The sequence below is a fragment of the Telopea speciosissima genome, chromosome 6 (genome assembly GCF_018873765.1).
Source record: "Telopea speciosissima isolate NSW1024214 ecotype Mountain lineage chromosome 6, Tspe_v1, whole genome shotgun sequence".
NCBI classification, from domain to species: Eukaryota; Viridiplantae; Streptophyta; class Magnoliopsida; order Proteales; family Proteaceae; genus Telopea; species Telopea speciosissima.
In genome coordinates, this window is record NC_057921.1 from 31,619,032 (window position 1) to 31,641,110 (window position 22,079).

Here is a 22,079-nt window from a genome sequence, read left to right on the forward strand (position 1 = left end):
GAAAACCATATAAGTACACCTTTTGGAGAGTTCACAAGCATCACCATGTAAACAGCTTTGGGTAGAATTCATGATATGCAGTTGTAATACCCTCTCATACATCAGCGGTCATGAGAATATATTCTAATCCTCGATAATCTACCTCCTTTGGGTGTATAGACTTCTTGGGTCAGTTAATTCTCAACCATATGCTGCATGTGTGACCCTCTAAGCACTAATACACAATCACCATCTTTCGGTGTATAATTATGCATTAGAACCAGAGAAATCCCATTGCCATATGAGACCGATATTCCATAAACCCAATCAAAAGTGCCACTTTGGCAGTCACCACTTAATTAGATCCACGAAACTCTCTCATATAGGGACATACTTTATGTTACTCACACAAACCATAATGTATGTAATTTTAGACTAAATGACAAGGGGCTGAATTGTCCAAAAATTACAACACATGCCAATCACATCGTTTGAAAAGGTTTGGGATTGGAAAAAGTAATCAAACTTAATTAACCAAAAATGCTAGATTACAAAAGTGAACATTCTAACAATATAGAATATGCATAAATCGTAGAATCTTAGCAGAAAATTCCAGAATCACCATAAAAATTGCAGAAAACATGCAAAAGGATGGAAAAGTAACCCAAAAAATCACTATTTTGTAATTTTCATAAATCTCGAGGCATCAAATATACCCAAATTATATATCAAAATGTAGAGAATTCCAAGATGAATCCAACGGCACCTGAAACGCCCCAAACGGAGCTCCCACGCTGGTCAAAGTTGGTGCGTGAAACCCACGCACGGTCAAAGATTCCAGATTCAAAAGAAATCAAATCGGGTTCAGGCAATGGTCCAACCGTGGTTCGGCTCGGTTCAGGCCAAAGTGATCCACCCATATGAACCGGATCGATCAACGGTCAACCCGGGTCGACTGTTGACCCAATGGGTCATCAAAGCGGGCCAATGGGTCGACCCGTATGGGTCACTGGGTCGGGTTCCCAGGTTGACCCGTATGGGTTATGGTCTCAGGTTACCAGGTTAACCTAATGGGCTGTGGTCTCGGGTTAGCGGGCCGACCGAAATGGGTCATGGGTTTGGGTTACCGGGCTGACCCAAATGGGTCAGGGTCACTTTTTACTAGGTTGACCCGAACGGGTCAGGGTCAAATTTTTTTTTTTTTTTTTTAAAAACCCTGTCGAGCGAGTGAGATCACCCATCGAAGTCCGCCGGCGTGTGAGAGCGCGTCCGACGGTCTCCGGCGACGATCCACCTATCAAAATGCTCGCCAAGCCAAGACCTTCAAGCCTGTACAATTAGTTTTAATTTTCACCGATCAAAAATTCTGACAGAGGCTGGAAAACGTATGGGTTCTACAGGAAACCCCAAAAAATAATTTTCCGGCAGATCGATTCAAAACCACAATGAACAGAAGTTACAAATCAATCCATATAGGTTCATAATCTAGTCTATAACCGCTCTGATATCACATGAAAGAATAAATCCATACAGGATCACAAATAGACAGATTAAGAACACAACCATACATGTGACAGAATCGTTCTCGGGAGCGTACCTTCTTTGGGATCCATGGAAACGATGAAGAACGCAATGGAATAAGTCTTTAATCTCCCTTGAAGCAAGGATCTTCTCCTCTAAACTCCCCTTTAGCACAGGCTCAATGGTAGAATCTTCAAGTCACCGTTTCTCCAGAGTGGTGTTGCAAACTTGTGATTGATCAGGGTTTAGAGGAGGGACCTAGCTTTCATTTTATATAGATTCCCACAGATCTTTCCATTACAGATCTAACGGTGATCTGTGAGCCCACACTAGCCAGTCCATATTAGATCCTCAAGATATTGTATATCTACCTTATTAGACCAATTTTTTCCAAATGATAATTGCCACAATTAATTGAGCCCACACAATAGGTAAGAATATAAGAATAAAATATTCTAACAATTATGGCTACTTTTCACTCCGTGGTTATCTGATGTTTGTAATTCAGACTCCATGCGTTTTCCATGCAATTTAAATAAATAAGCTCACGTTCTACCAAAACAAATATAAAAAACACAGACTGCCAATACCCGATTGGCAGACCCTTCCTAACTAGTAGTTATTGTTTCTTCTACTTTTCACACTCAATTTTTTGTCCATGATGCACTGATTTTCTATGGGTGACGATTTGAATGTGAAAAGAGAGTGCAATCTCATTTGTTTTTTTAACACAAGAAACATCAACTTTTAGATAGTGATCATGAATCATGGTATAATGAAATATTATTTTATTGTCATACTTCAACCCAATGAGGAGATTTGAGTGGAGTCTTTTGTCAATAACACGTAGACAAACCCTATTGTAAAAGTAACATTAGTTACACTCTTGATTCTATACTATCCCATAAAGGCATGGAGGATGTTCCAAGGGATTGTATGAGAATAAGAAGAATGACAGGTTTGTTAGCTTGTCATTTATTTGTATACCAAACTTCTTTGATTTTTTCCCTGGATATAAGACCGATAACAACCCGATAAAATAAAACCAAAATAAACCAAACCCAAATTGGACTGAAAACCAATCAAGCCCACGAAATCGGACCATTCCTTACTGGTTTGGTTGAATTCACTCCGTTCTCCCTCGAAACCGATTCAGCCCGATTGACACCACTTGACTTCTTAGTTCATAAGCCTATAAGGACTGAGAAGAGTGAGCCCACAAAGACGCGATCCATATACGAAGGACAGGGAAGATAAAATGGCGCTTCTCTGTTCCTCTCCTCACCTTTCAAATCCCAATTGGAGGAGGAGAACAAGTTACACGAGTTGTAGAACTTTCCCCAATTTCTACACACCTAGTAACCACTCACCCGTCTTTCTTCCTTCTCGGAGGACAGGAGGCCAGTACCGGTCGATCATCAGTTGTCAGGTCTGCACTCCTGAAACCATAACCCTAGACAGGTCTGCTTTGGACATCGCCGAAGCTGTCTCTGAGGAGGAGTTATGGGCTGCTGCTTGTCTTCGTATACGGTCCTTCCACGAATTCAAAGAGTGTTATGGAATCGAGGTGAGGCGAAGGACCAATCGTTTTGTTAGCTTTTTAGTTTTTGTGTTTCTCTTCGTATGAATTTTCTATGTTTATATTCTTGTATTGGCGTTTCTGGTTTGACTAACTTTAGAAGCATCATATTTGGGATGGAAGGAATTTCTTGGTGCTTTCCCTAGTTGTGTCAGTGGGAAGAAGAGATGAGCAGTCGCCGGATTTTGCAAAATTGAATTAGAAATGGGCGAGGTGATTGCTCTTTCCGGTTATAACTTAGGTTCTAATCGTGTTCTGTGGACTCATATTACCCAGCAAAACCCAGTGAAAATTCATAATCTGAGTATAAAGTTATTGTTGTAAACTGTCGCCTCCCAACATGTTTTATCAAACTAAACGTTAACATAGCAGTAGAGGAAACTCATAGGTGGAAGGGATTGGAGTAGTTTTTCGGGATTAGGAATGTTATGTTTTTTGGCTTTCTGATGGGATCGGAATTGGAAGTTTTGATTTCACTTACACTGATGGGATAGTTTTTAGGTATTTTGACATAAAAGGTTGACTAAAATCAATAGAGACATGGAACGACCAGAAAGAGGAGCAGAACTATATTTTTTGTGACTATTTAGTCATCATATGTATATGAGAGTGTTGGTATGAATCTCATAAAAATCAACCTTTGAAGTTTGCCATATGAAATTGATTCTTTTTTTTTTTCCTTTACTATAATATTGATGGTATTTATTTCGTATCAAGTTCTATTAGGATCATAAGAAGTACTTGGCCGAGCGTGAGTTTGAAGCACTAAAGGAACGTATTGCTGGCAAGAGGGTAGGATTTAAAAGGGTTTCTTGCATAAATGCCACTGTTCCATTGTCAAAGACATCAATCTTTTCAGATGATCTCTGCTCCACATTAAAGGTATGAACCACTGGTTTGTCAAATTGATGGTTAGATGTATTACTGCTCATGTTTCTATCAGAATTTGATTGACATAACACTTTCTGGAAAACATCTGCTTAGTAAATCTTTTCAATGAGTAAAATTGTACTATAAAAAGCCTAGGGAAAAGGAATGCTAACTGGTCGCTGGGCGCGGTGTGTACATGCACCCAGACACAGCCGCGCGAAATGACCGGTGCACCCCTGGTCCTTTCTGCCTTTCCAGAGGGGTGCGGCGGTCATTTTCTGCGCAGTTGTGTCTAGGCGCTGGTACACACCGCGCCCAGCGTCCAGTTAGCGTTCTTTATCCCAAAAAACTATTGTTGCCATATAATACTATATTACTTACTAAAACAATTACATAGTCACTACTGTCAGATTTTCTCCTCATGAAGTAGCTAACCTAGGGAACTCTAATCATTCTACTTCTAACTGGTCTGATATTGTCCCTTCTTTTCTGCATTAAGATATATTTTGATGTTTCTTTGACAGTAGTTTCCTGGTTTTCATGACTTATAGTCATATGATGTTTTTTAATCATATAATGATGTGTATTTGTTCCTAATATTGTAATTAGTTATGTTTCCTTTTATTCTCTCTTTACAATCAATTGCTATTTAACTTGCTCACTGTTGATTACTTATTGTAGTTTTCTGCAAATGGACAAGACAGAGTAGTGGTGGGGAGCCTTGATCTTAACCAATGTCTTAGGCTTCCAGACGAAATAACTGGGGAGAAACCAGAGGTATTGCTGAATTATCATTTATAACATTCTGAAGAATATATCTATTGGTTTTAGTCAAGGCTCGAAATTTCAGATTGTGGTGGGATTTCAACCATTTTGCTGAAACATTAGTCCATTTCAATGCCCAAAAAGTAGAATTTTGCCTCGAATCCATTTGAGAACCCAAACCAAGATGAACCGGGTCTCAACCTTATTCTGGTTCAGTAGGATATTTAGGATTTATTTTATTTGGAAAAGATATGTAATCTATTATTTTGGGGTAGCTATTAGATATGTAGGGAAATTTCCAATTTGAGTTTTATTGAGTTCTATTTTTATTAGCCTAAGTTTTAGGAAGTAATTAGGAGTCTTTGTTTTCTGGGTTTTATAAATATATGTGTAACCCAACGATGAGAGTAGATTTGCTAATGAAAAGATGAGTTGAATATTTGGGTTGAAACCTGTGTGGGTGTGCATGTGCACTCTTCTTCTCCCCTCCCCCCCCTTTCTTCTTCCTATGTGATCCCTTCTCTCCCCTGCAACTCTGATATTCTTCTCCTCCTAACTGGCCCTCCACCAGATGCTCTACATTTGACCACCAAGCCTTGATTCAATTGCAAAATTAAGGATTTGCCATAAATTCGAGGTGTTCTAGCAGTTCTGGAGTTCTCAGGCAAAAGGGGTGAAATCTCAAAATTTTGTTGAAATCTTGCTTTAATATATGGGCAATGTTCGAAATTTCACCAAAATTTAAATTCTTCGTACGCCTACTAGCATCAAATACATATTTTTTTTTAAAAAAAAAACTGAAATATTTTGGTGAAATTTTGTCCAAATTTAGAACTATGGTTTTAGTATCCTGATATTGTTTCAACCTATCACCATATGAGGAACAGGGGAAAAAAAGAAAATAAATACCCTATTACCCTCTGGATTGAATGCCATGTCCGAGTTAATACAAAATTTATTATTGATGGCAGAATAATTCTTTTCCTTTTCATTCTTTCATGAAACCTATGAATGTCTATGATATTTGATTTTAATTCTCCTGATGCGGATCAATCAGATCCAATGGATCTGATTGGCCTATGGGTAATGGGCCCACTTATGATATAGGATTAGTGGATGCAGTTCTAATCTCCGATCTAACAGTCAGATTTAAGATTGTAACTACAAATTTTAATAATTAATTTCCAGAATTAATCAGAAAATAATTTCCCAAATACTTGAGTTGATGGGAGAAGTTGAGAGGTAGAAAAGTGGTGGTTGATGCGTAGACTGTTGAGAGAGAAGAGAAAAGAAATCTCATTCCTAAAATATAGACCTGAGTCTAAAATATTGGTTAGAAGAGAGAAGAAAGAGAGAGATTTCTGCACTGGGTACACCCCCTTTTTTTTTTAAAAAAAAAAATAAGAGGGAAGAAAGAGATAGTCTATTGATTATCAGTGAAGGGATCAATAGATATAAATATCTCATCCATTCCACAAACAACACTTCAGACGTACCTCTCCACTTCATCCATTCCACTTTAATTTTATGTGCAACATCATCCTGTAAGAGCTCCGAATTTTCTTAATAAAATTTAAATATCTTCACTTTCCTAATAAGTTGAAGGGTCCTTCTGTTCGTCACGATGAAGAGTGAAGTCGTTCACTTCACTATTTTGTATATACCCCTTTAAATTGTTTATGTGAGTTAAGATGGAGGGGTAGAATTTGTAAATGCACCTCTAATGGAATGTTGGAGGGAGATAGCATCTTCCCCTGCTCTCCTTCCACTCCCTCTCTGGCTCCGGCTCCCCCTCTCCCTCCTCCCTCCGTTGCCTGCCCTATGCATGTCCCTCTCCTCCCTCGTTCTCTGTTTCTTTCCCTTTAGTTTCGTCTCTCACACCTCCAAATTTTCCATTATTCCTCCATTGGCCTGTAATTTGCAGTAGTATCCATGGGGCCTAGTTTGTTCCGTAGAGGGGTTTCAAGGGTATCAACTCCAGCCATGATTCTAGTACGAGCTCAAGCTCACTCCTCTGAAGTTGAAGCCCAACAGATCAAGGCCAAAGCACTAGACACCTCCACTGGTCACAGAACTTACCCATCTATCCTTCAAACCACTTTTTCATCTGCAACCTCTTAAGATGGAGGGGGTAGAATTTGTAAATTCACCTTTAATAGAATCTTGTAGAGAGATACCATCTTACCCTGCTCTCCCTTCGTTCCCTCTCCGGCTCCAGCTCCAGCTCCGGCTCCCCCTCTCCCCTCCTCCCTCCCTTGCCCTCCCTTGCCCTCCCTCTACATCTCCCTCTCCTCCCTCGTTCTCTGATTCTTTCCCTGTTGTTTGGTCTCCCACACCTCCAAATTTTCCATTATTCCTCCATTTTTAGTAGCATCCATGGGGGACTAGTTTGTTTTGTAGAGGGATTTCAAGGGTATCAGCTCCAGCCACGATTCTAGTATGAGCTCGAGCTCACTCCGCCTAAGATGGAGCCCAACAGATCAAGGCCAAAGCACTAGACACCTCCACTGATCGCAGAACTCATTCATCAATCCTTCAAACTGGTTTTCATCTGCAACCTCTTAACATATTTGCAGATCGGAAGCATAAAGTTCAAGAAGAAGGCATTGGACTCACTTCTCCAGCTCTTCATGGATGACGATAAGGTTATCGCCCTCGTCTCCAAAGAGGGAGATGTTGGCTACTTGTCCAATTTGCTCGACTCCAGCAATCCATACCCCTCGGTCGAAGAGCAATAGGTGTTGGCTATCTCTCTCCTCACCAGGGCTAGTGAGTTGTCTATAAAGAAGAAGTTCTGGTATTCCATCTCTTTCTCTCGCAGCAATTACAAGAAACCTCCGTCAAAATCTCTCCCTCTATTCAAACTAAATAGAGAGAAAATCTCCTCCTTCGTCGGTTCCATCTTTAGAAACCCCTGGTTAACTATTGAGCAGGGGATGCAGAATGTCCTCCTTCATTGGTTCCAACTTTGGAAACCCCCAATATACTATTAAGCAGGGGAGGTACAAAGAAGCTGCAGTATTTGCATCATCGAAAAGTTGAAGATAAAGAACTGAAAAAAGAAAAACCCTCGTGCCAAAGAAAATAAAAAAAGGATCCTCATACATGAACCCATCAAAGGTCATAAGGAGTTCGAGGGTTTTGGACTCATAGACCAATTGAAGGACAAGTGGGCAAACTGTGAAATTCGCAAGGCGGACTTCGAGTGGGCGTTGTGTTTGTCTTTCCAGGAAGTGGGAGCAGGCGAGGCAAGGGGTGTTGTAGGGAGTTGGGGAGACGTCCTTGCTATTGTACCACGACAACTGGAGAGGGAGAGCCCGAAACTGGAGAGGGAGAGGAGAGTCGGGGTAGACATTTGGTAAGGTGTTTGTGACAAACCCAAAACCTTTAACTAGTACCTACAAACTAAAGCTAAGGGATAATATCCAGCCACCGTAGGGACACTCCCCCTATTGTGGTATACATCAAACAAAGGCTCCAGCTTGGAACAACAAGATTATTAGATATTAAAAGTTGCATCAGTCTTGAGCATAAACAATAGTGGTAGACACTAGTGAGCATAGGGAGAACTTCATTTAGGTAGTAGTATCAACCCAAGCACATCAATCATCAACAACTTCAGTAGATAAACTTTGTCTTGATTAATCTAATAAGCAACGAGCAAATAGGTGGTAGTAAACACTAACCGCAATCCACAATATTATAGCAACGACAAAAATATCAAAGACACTTTTCGAAGAAGGCCGATAGTAGGTAGTAATCTTCTCAAAGATAAAAATGCAGCATCCAACAGCTACATCATAAGCAACAGGTAGTAGGTAGTAATCTTCCCAAAGAAAGATAAAAGTGCAACATCCAACAATTACATCATAAGCCATTCCCAATGAATGCAAGTAGTAACTTGCTCAAACAAAGACAGATAAAAGTGAGGCTCCATTAGCTACACTTAAGCCCTTCTCAAGGAAAGCACTACAATCAACATGGTAACAATAATGTGTTTAGCAAAGATCACATGATTAGTTATCTGATTAGTAAGGATCATACTTACTCCTAACCTCAAATAGGTCTCAAATAAAATTCCACTGATAAATAAGCAGTATAGGTTACTATGAACCAAGTAGTAGCATTAGGTTGCTGGGGACCAGACAACATTAGGTTTAACAACAACAACAATAACAAACTCAGCCTTATCCCAACTAGATGGGGTTGGCTACATGGATCCATTGAGAAAAAATTTAGTAAAACAGAGATCCACACAAAGGGAAAGGAAAGTCAGAGGAATGAAGAAATGAGATAAGAAAAGTGAGAAATGGATAATGAAAAATGAAAGATGAAAGATGAAAGTAAGAGGAAAGAGGATAGCCCTGGAAATTAGGAAAATCTCAGTTACATGGTGTCGACAATGTGGATCCTTGCGCTCCAATAGGCTCTATCTGAGGTCATACTTGGCATAAGACCCAGACTATGCATGACATTCTTCACAACCTCACCTATTGTCATTTTAGGCATGCCCCTAGCTCTTTTAGCTCCTTCAATCGGAATCAGATCACTCTGTTGCACATGGTGAAACCACCTTAGACTACATTCTCGGAGCTTGTCGCTGATCAGCGCAACTCCCACATCAGCTCTAATATGTTCGTTCCTCACTTTATCCTTCCTAGTTTTGCCGCACATCCATCTTAACATCCTCATCTCTGCAACACAAAGGTTCGCTATATGGCACTTATTAACTGCCCAATATTCCGCCCCATACATCATAGTAGGTCGGACTACAGTCTTGTAGAACTTTCCTTTAAGCTTTAAGGGAATGTGTCAGTCACACAGTACTCTGGTCGTGCCTCTCCATGTCATCCATCTCACTTTAATTCTTTCAAAAACATCGTCATCTATGTCTCCTTGTTTGTGTATGATAGAACCTAGATCTCTGAACTAGTCACTTGGCAGTACATCTCTCTCCTCAATTTTCTCCATGTCATCGTCCTGCACAGTGTGACTAAAGTTACACATCATATACTCCGTCTTGATCTACTAATCTTAAAGCCTCTTGTTTCTATGGGTGATCTCCACAACTCTAACTTGGCATTAATCCTTGCTTTTGTCTCATCCCACCAAAACTATATCATCGGCGAAGAGCATACACCATGGTACCTTGTTTTGGATGTTCTTGGTTAACTCATCCATGATAAGCGCAAACAAATAAGGACTTAGGGCTGATCCTTGATGTAACCTAACCGTAATTAGGAATTCCTTGCCCGGCCTCCCAAAAGTCTCACACTAGTCACCACACCTTCATACATATCTTTAATTACCTCTATGTAATTACTTGACACCCCTCTCTTCGCAATAACATGCCAGATTAAATCTCTAGGGCCTCTGTCATAGGCTTTCTGTAGGGCAGTAAAGAGTAAAGACCATATGGAGATCCTTCTTGCTAGCTCTACATATTTCCATGATGAGCCTCCTCAATAGATAGATAGATTTTGTCGTGGATCTACCTGGCATAAAACCAAATAGATTCTTCGAAATATGAGTCTCTCTTCTCAGACGGGCTTCAATAACCTTCTTCCAGAGTTTCATAGTATTTTATACTTTTATAGTTATTACATCTCTGGACATAACCCTTATTTTTGTAATTTGGAACTACAATGCTTCTCCTCCAATCATCTGGCATTTTCCTTGTGATCATAATCTTGTTAAATAACTTGGTTAACCTATATATCCTACAAACTTCTAGGGCTTTTCATGCTTTTATTGGGATCTCATCCGGACTTGATGTCTTGCCTACTTTCATCTTTCTTAAGACTTCTTTAACTTCTGCCACACCAACCTTTCGTACAAATAAATTTGTTAATGAGGACATGAACAAATAAATAATATAATCTCCAACAGATGACTTGAGCAGATAAGAATCTCCACTCTCCCCGTCTCGTGTAGCATTACACGTGGACAAATAAAGCGAATGATGCAATAAACAAAAAATATTCCGCCATCGTGTAGCAACAATAATCAGTACACAATAAATCCCATAATCAAGACTAGTTGCGAATAAGATCCCAATAATTTCCAACCTCCCCCTCACAGTAGCAAATAATCTTCATGCAAGTACCAATCTTCAAAAATTGTAAACCCAAATTGATGTGATCTAAGGGGTCCAAGATCCTAAATTGGGTACTATGGGTCCATAATGGCAAAGAACTGCATGAAAGTTTCATAATTTATTCCATGCAATCCCAATGCAATCCTAGGCTTAAACTCAATTATTGGGCACACTGATGGGAACATCCAAGCAGATATACCAAAAAATTGCAATCCGGGGTCAAAAAACCCTATTTGGGTTCGCTAAGGGGCCCACCCGAATAATAAATTGGTTTAAACTTGAACTAGTGGCAATGCTGTAATAAACTAGATTTTTCAACGGTTACCAAGTAAAACAAAGAGCCAAGGATATGGACGGGGTTTATAATTATGGGCCAGGGGTAGGCTGGAAAGCAAGTTAAAGTGAGGGATATATGGGAATAAAGGAGAAAGACGGGGCAGTTCTGGAAATAATAAAAAAGGATTTTTACGAGAAAGGGGAAGAAGAGTTTGTCTTCCTCACAAAACCAGCAGAACAAAGGGGAAGAAGACTTTGTCTTCCTCACAACTTCGAACGAAGACTTCGGAGAGCGGAACGAACTAAGCCCAATGGAATGGACTGCATGTGGTTCTCATGGCCGTACAATGGTACTTGTTCATTTGTCTCGGGCATTTCCACAGCATTACAGTGGCAGATTGATGCAGATAAAAGATGAATTATGAAATCTATGCCTTGCAGAGTGCGGAGTGCGGGCTGTGATGTTAATGAAAGAGAAGAAACCCTAGATTGACTGCGTTTGGTTGTTCCGGTCTGTTTCCAAACCAAAAGTAGAGACAGCCCATCAAGAGAGGACAATAGTAGTGTATTAGCAGCAGTAATTGGTTTGGATTTCCCCTCATTCTTTGAATCTTAGGGCAGCAGCAAGAATCTAGAAGAACACGATAGTAGCAACACAATAGCAGCAGTGGGCATCAATCCTTATCTTCAATTGATTAAAACAGGGTATATCATCATAGCAGTGCAGTAGCATACTCAATTGATCAGGTATGATTCACTAACTTCAATGCAATCTTCATGAAACCCTAGTTCCTCTTTTTCTTATATGAACTATGGTTTCCTTCTTCAAACCAGAAACTTAAAGCGACTCTTAAAAATGGAAAATCAAGGAGAGAATCAGGTACTGGTTACTGCTCTGATACCATGTGACAAATCCAGAACCTATAAGGCTATAACCAGTACCTACAATAGAGGATCCTTTCACTATTATATAATAACCAAAAAGAGTTACATCTTGTTGGAATAGGCTGCTTACACGATTGGGGTAAGCAGTCCTAGTTTGATTTGGATTAGTGCTACTAGTCCTAGCTGATTAGGATTAGTCCTAGTCATGTCAGGAGTAGTGCTAGTCAGATTAGATTCTTTTCTTTTCTTTTATTTTTATTGTTTTACACTCAGCCGAGTCCTATTCTGGCATTCCTAGTTGTATTAGGAATTCCTAGTAGGACTAGGACTGAGGTGTTATTATTCCTATTTGTACTTTGATCAGATGTACTTCAAGTTAATATAAATAAAGGGGCTTGGGTGATCGATTCTAATCACTCAAGCATTCATTCCAAGGCTGTTAACATGGTATCAGAGCAGAATCTGATCTAAGAACAGCTTTCTCGATTTCTGGTTCTCTTCTTCTTAGTTTTCTCTGTTTTTTTCTTTCATTCGATCCCATCTTCCCTCCCCTTCTTCCACTCGATCTTCTTCACTTTTTTTTGGTTTATTCTTCTGAATTAGGGTAGATCTAATGAGGTGATCTGTTGTTTAGATGCTGCCCTAATTAATCACCTCATCCCTTGATGCTTTAAGAAGCCTTTTTGGATCGATAGCTGCTGCACCTTCCTCTGCGATTTTGTCTGGAGTTCTCCCCACCTGCAGATCAGTCTCCTCTGTCAATTTGACACTGGTTTGATTGTTGGGATCCATTCCTGCAGTTTCTATTGGACAGCTGCTATCACAGCTACTTCATCAACAATCAGTACCATCAATGCAGATTTTTTCTCAGCCTTTGAAGACCTTATATCTGCAGATTTTTTTCTCAGCACTTGAAGACCCCTAAAACCAGATCGATTACCTTTCTTAGGGTTTTTTTCTTAAACCTTGCTTCTCGGTTTTGGTTTAAGGGCAGTTGGTTGCTGTATTCCAGCCTTTGTTTTTGTTACCACTGGGCAGCTCTGATTTTTTCTGCCTGGCTTAATCATGGGTGACTCAGAGATGACTACTGCTACTTCTGGAGGAGATCAAACTAGGTCTGATTTTCTCCCTTATGCTGCTGCCATCAAGCTTGATGGTACAAACTACTTAATTTGGGCCAGATCATTATCCCTAACAGTGGCTGGAAGGGGACTCACTGGCCATCTTACTGGCACCACCAAACAACCTACTGAAGAAGGGGCTGCTCGTACTAAATGGGCTGCCAATGATGCAATGGTAATGTCCTTTATTCTCAACTCTATGACCACTGACCTCTCTAGTCAGTATCTTCTCCTTGACACTGCTACACAGATATGGACAGCTGTCAAGGGCACTTATGGTCGTTCAGGTAGTGGTGCTCAGGTTTATGAAATCAGGAAGATACTCCAAACCACTACCCAGAAGGAGATGACTGTCACCAAATACTATGCTGCCCTCTGTTTATGGCAACAATTGGATCACTATGCTTGGTTCCAGCCTACTACTACTACTGATACTATTGCCTGCCACACCTATGTAGACCAATTCTGTGTCTATGATTTTCTGGCTGGCCTCAATGATGACTATGACCCTATTCGGGTGCAAGTCCTTGGATGGGTTCCTTTCCCTACACTTTTTCTTATGTTCACAGTGAAGAGACACGAAGGGCTGCCATGATGATTACTCCCAAAGTTGAGAGATCAGCCTTACAGACTACTGGTTCCACTCCTGTTACTTCTGCTGACAGTGTTGCTACTTCTACTACCAAAGAGCCTGTTAAGTGTGAGCATTGTCACAAACCATATCACACTAAGGCTCAGTGTTGGAAATTACATGGAAAGTCAGCTGATTTTGAGACCAAACGTGGTCGTGCTAAGTCTAAAAGCAGCCAATCATACTGAAAGTGTAGCTCCAACTCTCACTGCTGACATTGGTTTCTCCCAGGAAGAACTCTAGGCTTTGCGTCGTATGTTGAACACATCAACTGCTTCTACTACGTCTGCTGCCAATTCAGGTTCCTTCTTTGCCCGTACAAGTATTTCTTTTGCTGGCCATTGTGCATCAGTAGTATCCACTCCATGGATCATAGACTCCGGTGCTACTAATCACATGACAGGTTCTTCTAGCCTTTTTAATATATATTCTCCTGCCTCTGGTAAAGATAAAGTCAAAATTGCTGATGGTTCCCTCTCCTCCATGTCAGGGAAAGGATCCATTGGTTGTTCTCCTTCCCTTACACTATCATCTGTGTTGCATATTCCCAAATTTACAACTAACCTTCTTTCTATTAGCAGTATCACTAAATCCCTGAATTATAAAGTGACCTTTTTTCCCACTCACTGTGTTTTTCAGGAACTGGACTCGGGGAAGACGATTGGATCGGGTAAAGTGCATGGCGGATTGTACTTGCTTGATGGCGATCCTCCATAGGCTTTACCTTCGGCATCTTTCTCTTCTGATTTACATAAATGACACTCTAGACTAGGCCATCCCCCCTTAGGTACTTTATCAAATTTATTTTTAGTATTAGTTAAAGACTGTAATAAGGAAGAATTTTTTTGTGAGCCTTGTGTCTTGGCTAAACAGACACGTTCAACTTATCCTATTTCTAATAAAAGATCCTCTTCCTTATTTCATATTGTTCATACTGATGTGTGGGGGCCTAGTAGGAAAGCTTCCCTGACTGGCCATCGGTGGTATGTCACTTTCATTGACTGCTATTCTAGGTTCACCTGGGTATACCTTGTGCACACAAAAAGTGTAGTTTTTTTATGTTTTCAACACTTTCATCACATGATTAAGACCCAGTTTAATGCCACTTTTCAAATTTTGAGGAGTGACAATGGGAAAGAGTATATGGAAGGTCAGTTCCAAAAATACCTTGTTGCACATGGAATCCTCCATCAGACCAGCTGTGTCGACACTCCAGCCCAAAACGGTGTGGCTGAGAGAAAAAACCGCCACCTCTTGGAGGTGGCTAGGGCCCTTATGTTTGCTCGAAATGTCCCTTCGCTTTATTTGGGGGATGCTGTCCTTACTGCAACCTATTTAATTAATAGGCTGCCTAGTCGGGTTCTTATTTCAAAAGCCCCTATTGAGCTATTACTTGGCTCTCTTTCCTTTATAGTCCCACCTAAGGTGTTTGGCTGCATTTGTTATGCTAGGGATACTAGGTCCCCTGGTAAACTTGACCCACGTAGCCTCCGCTGCATTTTCTTGGGTTACTCTGCTACCCAAAAGGGGTACAAATGCTACTACCCTCCATCCCGCAGGACTTTTGTCAGCATGGATGTTGTCTTTCATGAAAATGTTCCATATTTTGTGTCCCCACCTCTTCAGGGGGAGAGTGTTAGTGAAGATGTGCTGACTATTGACTCTCCACCTCCACTTTAGTCTGTTTACCATGAGTCTGAACTAGTTCGGCCTGCCCCTAGTATTCCCCCTGAGTCAGGGGGAGAGGTTCCTATACAGGGGGAGACCATTTCTATTCAGGGGGAGCAATCTACCCCGGTCCAGACTCCTATCCAGAGGACTATTAGTGAATTTCAGAGGAGGATTGATGCCAGTAATGTGAAGACCTATGCAAGGAAACATAAGCAAATTCAATCAACTGTTGCTCCAGTACCCATCCAATTGCTAGACCCAGATCCAGAACCTGCCTCTCCACCTGGTAATGATCCTGACTTGCCTATTGCTCTTCGCAAAGGTGTCAAAACTTGTACTCAGCATCCCATATCTCATGTTATTTCTTATGATTCCCTTTCTCCATCCTTTCGTGCCTTTGTTTCCTCTCTTTCTTCTATTCGTATTCCTAACAATTGGCAGGAAGCTTTATCAGATGGAAAGTGGAAGGCAGCTATGATGGAAGAAATGGATGCCTTGAAGAAAAATAACACATGGGAGCTTGTGGTTCTTCCACCTAGGAAGAAAACCGTTGGATGTAAATGGGTGTTTGTGGTGAAACAGAAGGTGGACGGCACTGTGGATAGGTATAAGGCACGACTCGTGGCCAAGGGGTTCACTCAGACATACGGCATTGATTACCAGGAAACTTTTTCTCCTGTTGCAAAGTTAAATACTGTTCGTGTGTTATTATCTTGTGCAGTCAACCTTGGATGGGATTTGCAGCAGCTAGATGTAAAAAATGCCTTCCTAAATGGAACACTGGATGAGGAGGTGTATATGGACATTCCACCAGGGTTCTCTTGTGACAGAAACCAAGGAAAAATATGTAGATTGAAGTATGCACTTTATGGGCTGAAGCAGTCACCTTGAGCATGGTTTGGCCGGTTCCACAAGGCCATGATTTCTGTGGGCTATAAGCAGAGTAATGCTGATCACACACTCTTTATAAAGAGGGTTGGTGAAAAACTCACTGTTCTTATAGTCTACGTTGATGATATAGTAGTTACTGGCAATGATGGTGATGAGATCAGATGGTTGAAGACCTTCCTTGGACAAGAATTTGAGATTAAAGATCTAGGGAAACTACGATACTTTCTTGGGATTGAAGTAGTCAGATCTTCTAAAGGCATTTTTCTCTCCCAAAGGAAGTATGTCCTAGACTTATTGGCTGAGATCGGGTTGCTAGGCTGTCATCCTTCAGATACTCCTATGGACCCTACTGTTCGACTCAAGGAGAAAGAGGTGAACATGTTGATAAAGGCCGGTACCAAAGACTTGTAGGGAAACTGATTTATCTTTCACACACGCGTTTTGACATTGCTGTCGCCGTGAGTACTGTGAGCTAGCTTATGCATGATCCCTACTCTTCTCATATGGAGGTTGTTTTTCGTATCTTGCACTATTTGAAGTCAGCTCCTGGAAAAGGAATTCTTTTGTCTACGCATGGTCATCTATGGATAGATGCATACATTGATGCTGATTGGGCTGGTTCTGTAGATCGGAAGTCTATTTCTGGGTATTGCTCCTTTGTAGGTAGAAATCTTGTCACATGGCGTAGCAAGAAGCAAAATGTGGTTGCTCGTTCTAGTGCTGAAGCTGAGTTTCGAGCTATGGCACAAGGTATTTGTGAGTTACTATGGCTTAAAGGTTTGCTACAAGAGCTTGGTGTTCCTATTCGTCTTCCTATGATGCTGTACTGCGACAACAAGGCTGCCATCAGCATAGCACACAACCCAGTACAGCATGATCGTACCAAGCATGTTGAGGTAGATAGGCATTTCATCAAAGAGAAGTTAGAAGCTGGGCTGATTTGTATTCCCTTTGTGACATCTGCGGATCAACTTGCTGATATCTTCACCAAGGGATTGTCTGGAAAATTGTTCCATCCCAATCTAGTCAAGTTGGGCATGATCGACATCTTTGCTCCAACTTGAGGGGGAGTGTTGGAATAGGTTGCTTACACGATTGGGGTAAGCAGTCCTAGTTTGATTAGGATTAGTGCTACTAGTCCTAGCTGATTAGGATTAGTCCTAGTCATGTTAGGAGTAGTGCTAGTCAGATTAGATTCTTTTCTTTTCTTTTATTTTTATTGTTTTACACTCAGCCAAGTCCTATTCTGGCATTCCTAGTTGTATCAGGAATTCCTAGTAGGACTAGGACTGAGGTGTTATTATTCCTATTTGTACTTTGATCAGATGTACTTCAAGTTAATATAAATAAAGGGGCTTGGGTGATCGATTCTAATCACTCAAGCATTCATTCCAAGGCTGTTAACACATCTAAACAATGAAAGGGATTCCTTGTACAGCCAGAGAAAATTAAATAGAAGTCCTATTCTAACTAGGAAATATAAATCTAGCCTAACTAGCAAAAAGACAAACTAAAGCTAAGAGACAATATCCAGCCACGATAGGGACACTCCCCCTATCGTGGTATACATCAAACACCCCATGACATATATCTTTAACAGTGTTGTTAGCATGTAAAATTACTATATCTATCCTGAACATTTTAAATTGCAGTAGTGCAAAAATATGGGTAAATAAATCATAGTGAAGCAATCCACTTCACTCCCCATCATGCTGCGAAAGAATACCCAAAGTGAAAACTGAAAACTTACTAGACTTTCAAGTTTCAACTACAATAGACTACCTTGCAGCCTACCACTGCTATAAAATATTATATTTTTATCCAACTATAATTCTTAATCTACTACTAAAAGAAGACTCCAATAACCAACTATCGACATCAACATGGTGCCCACCAAAATAAAATATTAATTTTGTGTGAGTTTCCAGGTTTGATAGGATAGGATGCATAACTGTCCTCCAAAATTAGTATGAGTGAATGATCTCTGCCTTCATGTACTAACAGTCTAACACCCATCGAAAGCTAATTAAAGAAAAAGACTAGCAATAAAAACTTATCATGATGCAAGAAATAATTAAAACAATAACGAAAAAGAAGTGAAGGAGCTCTGGCATTTCAAACCCTTTAACTGGTCCAGAGGACTATGCTACGTCATTGTAAACTCTCAATTCCTGAAAGTTTGATTCACTTGATTTCTAGCTTGATTTTATTTTTTGGATATGGTGACAAATCGTTGTCTGCGAAGAGGAAGTTGATCATAATGGAATATTCACCCTCATTCCGCACGGGTGGTCGATTTTCATATCATGCAACACCCTGTATGAACAAGGCAGTACGGTACACTGAACACCAACCAAATCTCGATTTCCTATGTATGCTTGCTCAGTAGAAGCTACTGGTGCTCTTTCACTGTATCAACTGGGCACGGATAGGAGTCGTAATGACGAAAGACTGGCTGAAAAATTCCAATGATGTTTAAGCTTTTTAGTTGGCTCTCTGAATGACTGGAGTTTTTGACATTTAAAATCTCATCTCAAGTTGGATTTTCTTGTTCAGTGGCTGATAGAACTAATTAGTATTGATGTTTTGGTTAATACAAAGATATTTCATTCTTGAAAATGTAAAGTCAGCGCAAACACTTTTTTTGTTGTTGCTTTACCACGAGTGGTTGTTCTAGGGAACTACATGATAATTTATATATTGGTCTTCTCTGAAAAGTGGACCTTGATTTAATTTTCACACCTGTTGTTACTTCATGATAATTTATATGTTGGTCTTCTCCTTGTTGACTTGTGGCTGATAACCCTATCATAATAGACTTACCTTTTTCTAAATGGCATGTGTTCCATTTCCAATGTTGTACTAATGCCTGTTTTGTTCAAGTAGAAAGTGTCCATGTGTCTATTTATAGATTAACCCTTACTGATTGAACCATCCACTCTATTACTTCCTTGTAGTTGTTATGAGTCCTTTAGTTGATCTATTCCTCTTACAATAGCAGGAATTTGTTTTAACAGGGCATTGGAGCTGATTTTGCAAGGGCTTATTTAAGTAATGTATGTGTTGCCAAGGAGCTGCACAGAAATGGTGTGGGCTATGCAATTGTTGCCAAATCAAAACGAGTTGCTGAAGAGTGGGGTAACCATCTTAGCACTGTTGCTGCATACATTTATCTTCATCTCTGTTTTAATCTTCAGTGTTGCTGCAAGCAAACATTGTCTGCATGTACAACTTAGGGATTCTAGTAACATTTTGTCAGAGCAAATATACTTTCAAAGCATCCACAAGAAACCTCCATGTAAGATAATTCATAAGAATGGTTTCATAAATCTCTATTCTTTCAGTAAGATGGAAAATTTTGGAGAAAATGAAATCACATAATGATGTTAGGGAAATGAAAAGTTAATGGAAATGAGAGGAAATTATCAGAATCATTTTCTGTGCCATTATCCTTATGGTTTTATCCCGCCATCGAAGCCTTTTCTTTCACGCTTCTTTATGTACATAATTGAAAATCTAATAGTTGAAGTTAGCAGTATAAGGAGAATTTGGTAATCTTAATTTCATTATAAGAGTTACAGTTTCCCAGTTTTGAAAGATTTTCCTCTTTTGACATCACCGTACATTGTTGCATCCATGGCCAAGATGATTAAAAACTGATTTAATTAGAATACAAGAAAATTATTGATGATACTGAAACATCTAATTGGAATCATTCCAGGCATAACTGATTTGTACGTCCATGTTGCTGTTGATAATGAACCAGCAAAGAAGCTGTACATGAAGAGTGGTTTTATATATGAAAGTGATGAACCTGCATGGCAAGCCAGGTTTATGGATCGACCTAGACGGATGCTTCTATGGAGTGGTCTCCCTAGCACTGACAACTTGTAGTATTGTGATGGAAGCCTCTATTATTCAAGTGTGCAAGGGAGGCTTGTTATATCATGTTCATGCTTCATTGATAGTTCTCTGAAATTATTGTTCAGTGTATAGTTCAATTTTTTTAGTGTTGTTTAAATACAAACACCAAGAAATACGAAGAAACAAATCAGATTCGAGTAAGGATGACACATAGATTTAACATGGTTCACATACCATTTTGATGTTCTATATCTATGGGTAAAACAAATGCCCAAAACTTCTTTTCTCTCTTGCTTACATAACGAGACGATAAAACAAGGTAATACTCCCAAGTCAGGTCGAACCATTGGATTGGGTCGTACCATGGGGGTCACACTAACACTGGTATTGAGCTGATACCCGCTGCTATCATTACAGATCTTAAAAAATCTTCCCTTCATATTGACATAAAAAATATCGGAGCTGGACAAACTCCGAAACAGGTACAAGAATTCAAGACAACATTACATGTTGTTTGTTTGGTACCATGATCTTAAATCTCAGCATTGGGTACAAGTGGACGGCCAAGGAAAGGGCATCACATCCTAAGATGGGTGACCGCCTTCACCCCCCACTGACTCCTGCACAAGGTTTTGTTTGTTTTGAGAGAGAATGATAATCTCAAATCTCAATCTCAATCTCCCTAAAGAAGAGGTCGTCCTTTTACTTCCTTGGGCAACAGGTGTAGGAGAAGTAGAATATTTTCCTACTCAACCCAAATACAACCATGTGTAGCTCTGCATGCGAACTTCAAACAAACCTTCCTAACAAGTGTCCGTAAACTTGCACACAGATCTCATATCCCCTCCCTTCCTCCCGACCTACCTATAAACCTTCTAAAACACACATCAAGCCTTCGCACACACCCACAACACGCACACACACTCTCTCTCTCTCTCTGTCTCTGATAGAAACAAACAATGGTGGATCGGCATAGCAGCAGCCCAGGGCCAGCACAGAGACCAGTTGTAGGTGGCGGTGGTGGTACGTTGATGAGGAAACTGCAAGACCATGCGCCGAATTCGACACAAGTGTTGGGTTTCTTAACGTTGATGATATCAGGAGCGATACTGCTACTTCTGACAGGGCTGACGGTGACGGTCACCGTGTTGGGATTGATATTCTTTGCGCCGTTGATACTGTTGACGAGTCCCATATGGGTGCCGGTAGGGGCAGTGTTGTTGATGGGAGTGGGCGGGTTGTTGAGCATGTGTGGGCTTGGAGTGGCGGTGGTGGCTGGGTTGACTTGGATATACAAGTACCTAAGAGGTGCTCACCCTCCTGGATCTAACAGAATAGATTATGCAAGGAGCAGGCTTGCGGATACGGCCAGCCATGTCAAGGATTATGCTAGGGATTATGGTGGCTTCTTACACACTAGGGTCAAGGATGCTGCTCCTGGCGCTTGATGATCTACCTGCTCCACCCAGTTAGTTTCTTCCTGTTTTTTCTTTTTCTCTTCTCTTCCTCCTCCTCAGCTTGTAAGATCATCTTTTTTCTTCTTCTTCTTCTTCTTTAAATCTTCTCTTTTATTTGGATTATGATGGATATATTTTGATGTTGAAATGTGATGGACTTCATTATTAGGACCTTATTATTATTATTATTATTATTTTAGTTTCTTGTATTAATTGTTAGTAGATTAGAGTTCCGATTCGAATCAAATAATAAACAACTACCACCGTACCTGAACATGAACATGAGTTGAGATCCTCTGCATCTGTTTACCAAAAAACAAAAAAATCCTCTGCATCTACGTTCACCTGTCCGTACGTTTTAGGTGCCACCACAACTGTTGAGTTCAGGTCAGGTTTAACTGGTTAAGAGATGCAATGTTTTATTTTAGTGACCTAATATGTAGTGGGTGTAAGTTTGGCCATGTCAGTCCGG

The 22,079-nt window shown here is 40.3% G+C and overlaps 2 protein-coding genes across 2 annotated transcripts; both read left to right on the top strand.

Moving 5' to 3' along the window:
* The first annotated feature begins 2,693 nt into the window (after positions 1-2,693).
* Positions 2,694-20,258, top strand: LOC122663594. Its single transcript, XM_043859188.1, has 5 exons — positions 2,694-3,067; positions 3,806-3,961; positions 4,631-4,726; positions 19,304-19,424; positions 20,008-20,258. The coding sequence occupies exons 1-5, from the start codon at positions 2,759-2,761 to the stop codon at positions 20,178-20,180; spliced, it is 855 nt and encodes a 284-aa protein (XP_043715123.1). The 5' UTR covers positions 2,694-2,758; the 3' UTR covers positions 20,181-20,258.
* Positions 20,259-21,167: 909 nt separating this feature from the next.
* Positions 21,168-21,602, top strand: LOC122665236 (oleosin-like). The gene has a single exon (XM_043861326.1). It carries the CDS (start codon positions 21,182-21,184, stop codon positions 21,596-21,598), a length of 417 nt encoding a protein of 138 aa, XP_043717261.1. The 5' UTR covers positions 21,168-21,181; the 3' UTR covers positions 21,599-21,602.
* The last annotated feature ends 477 nt before the right edge of the window (positions 21,603-22,079 follow it).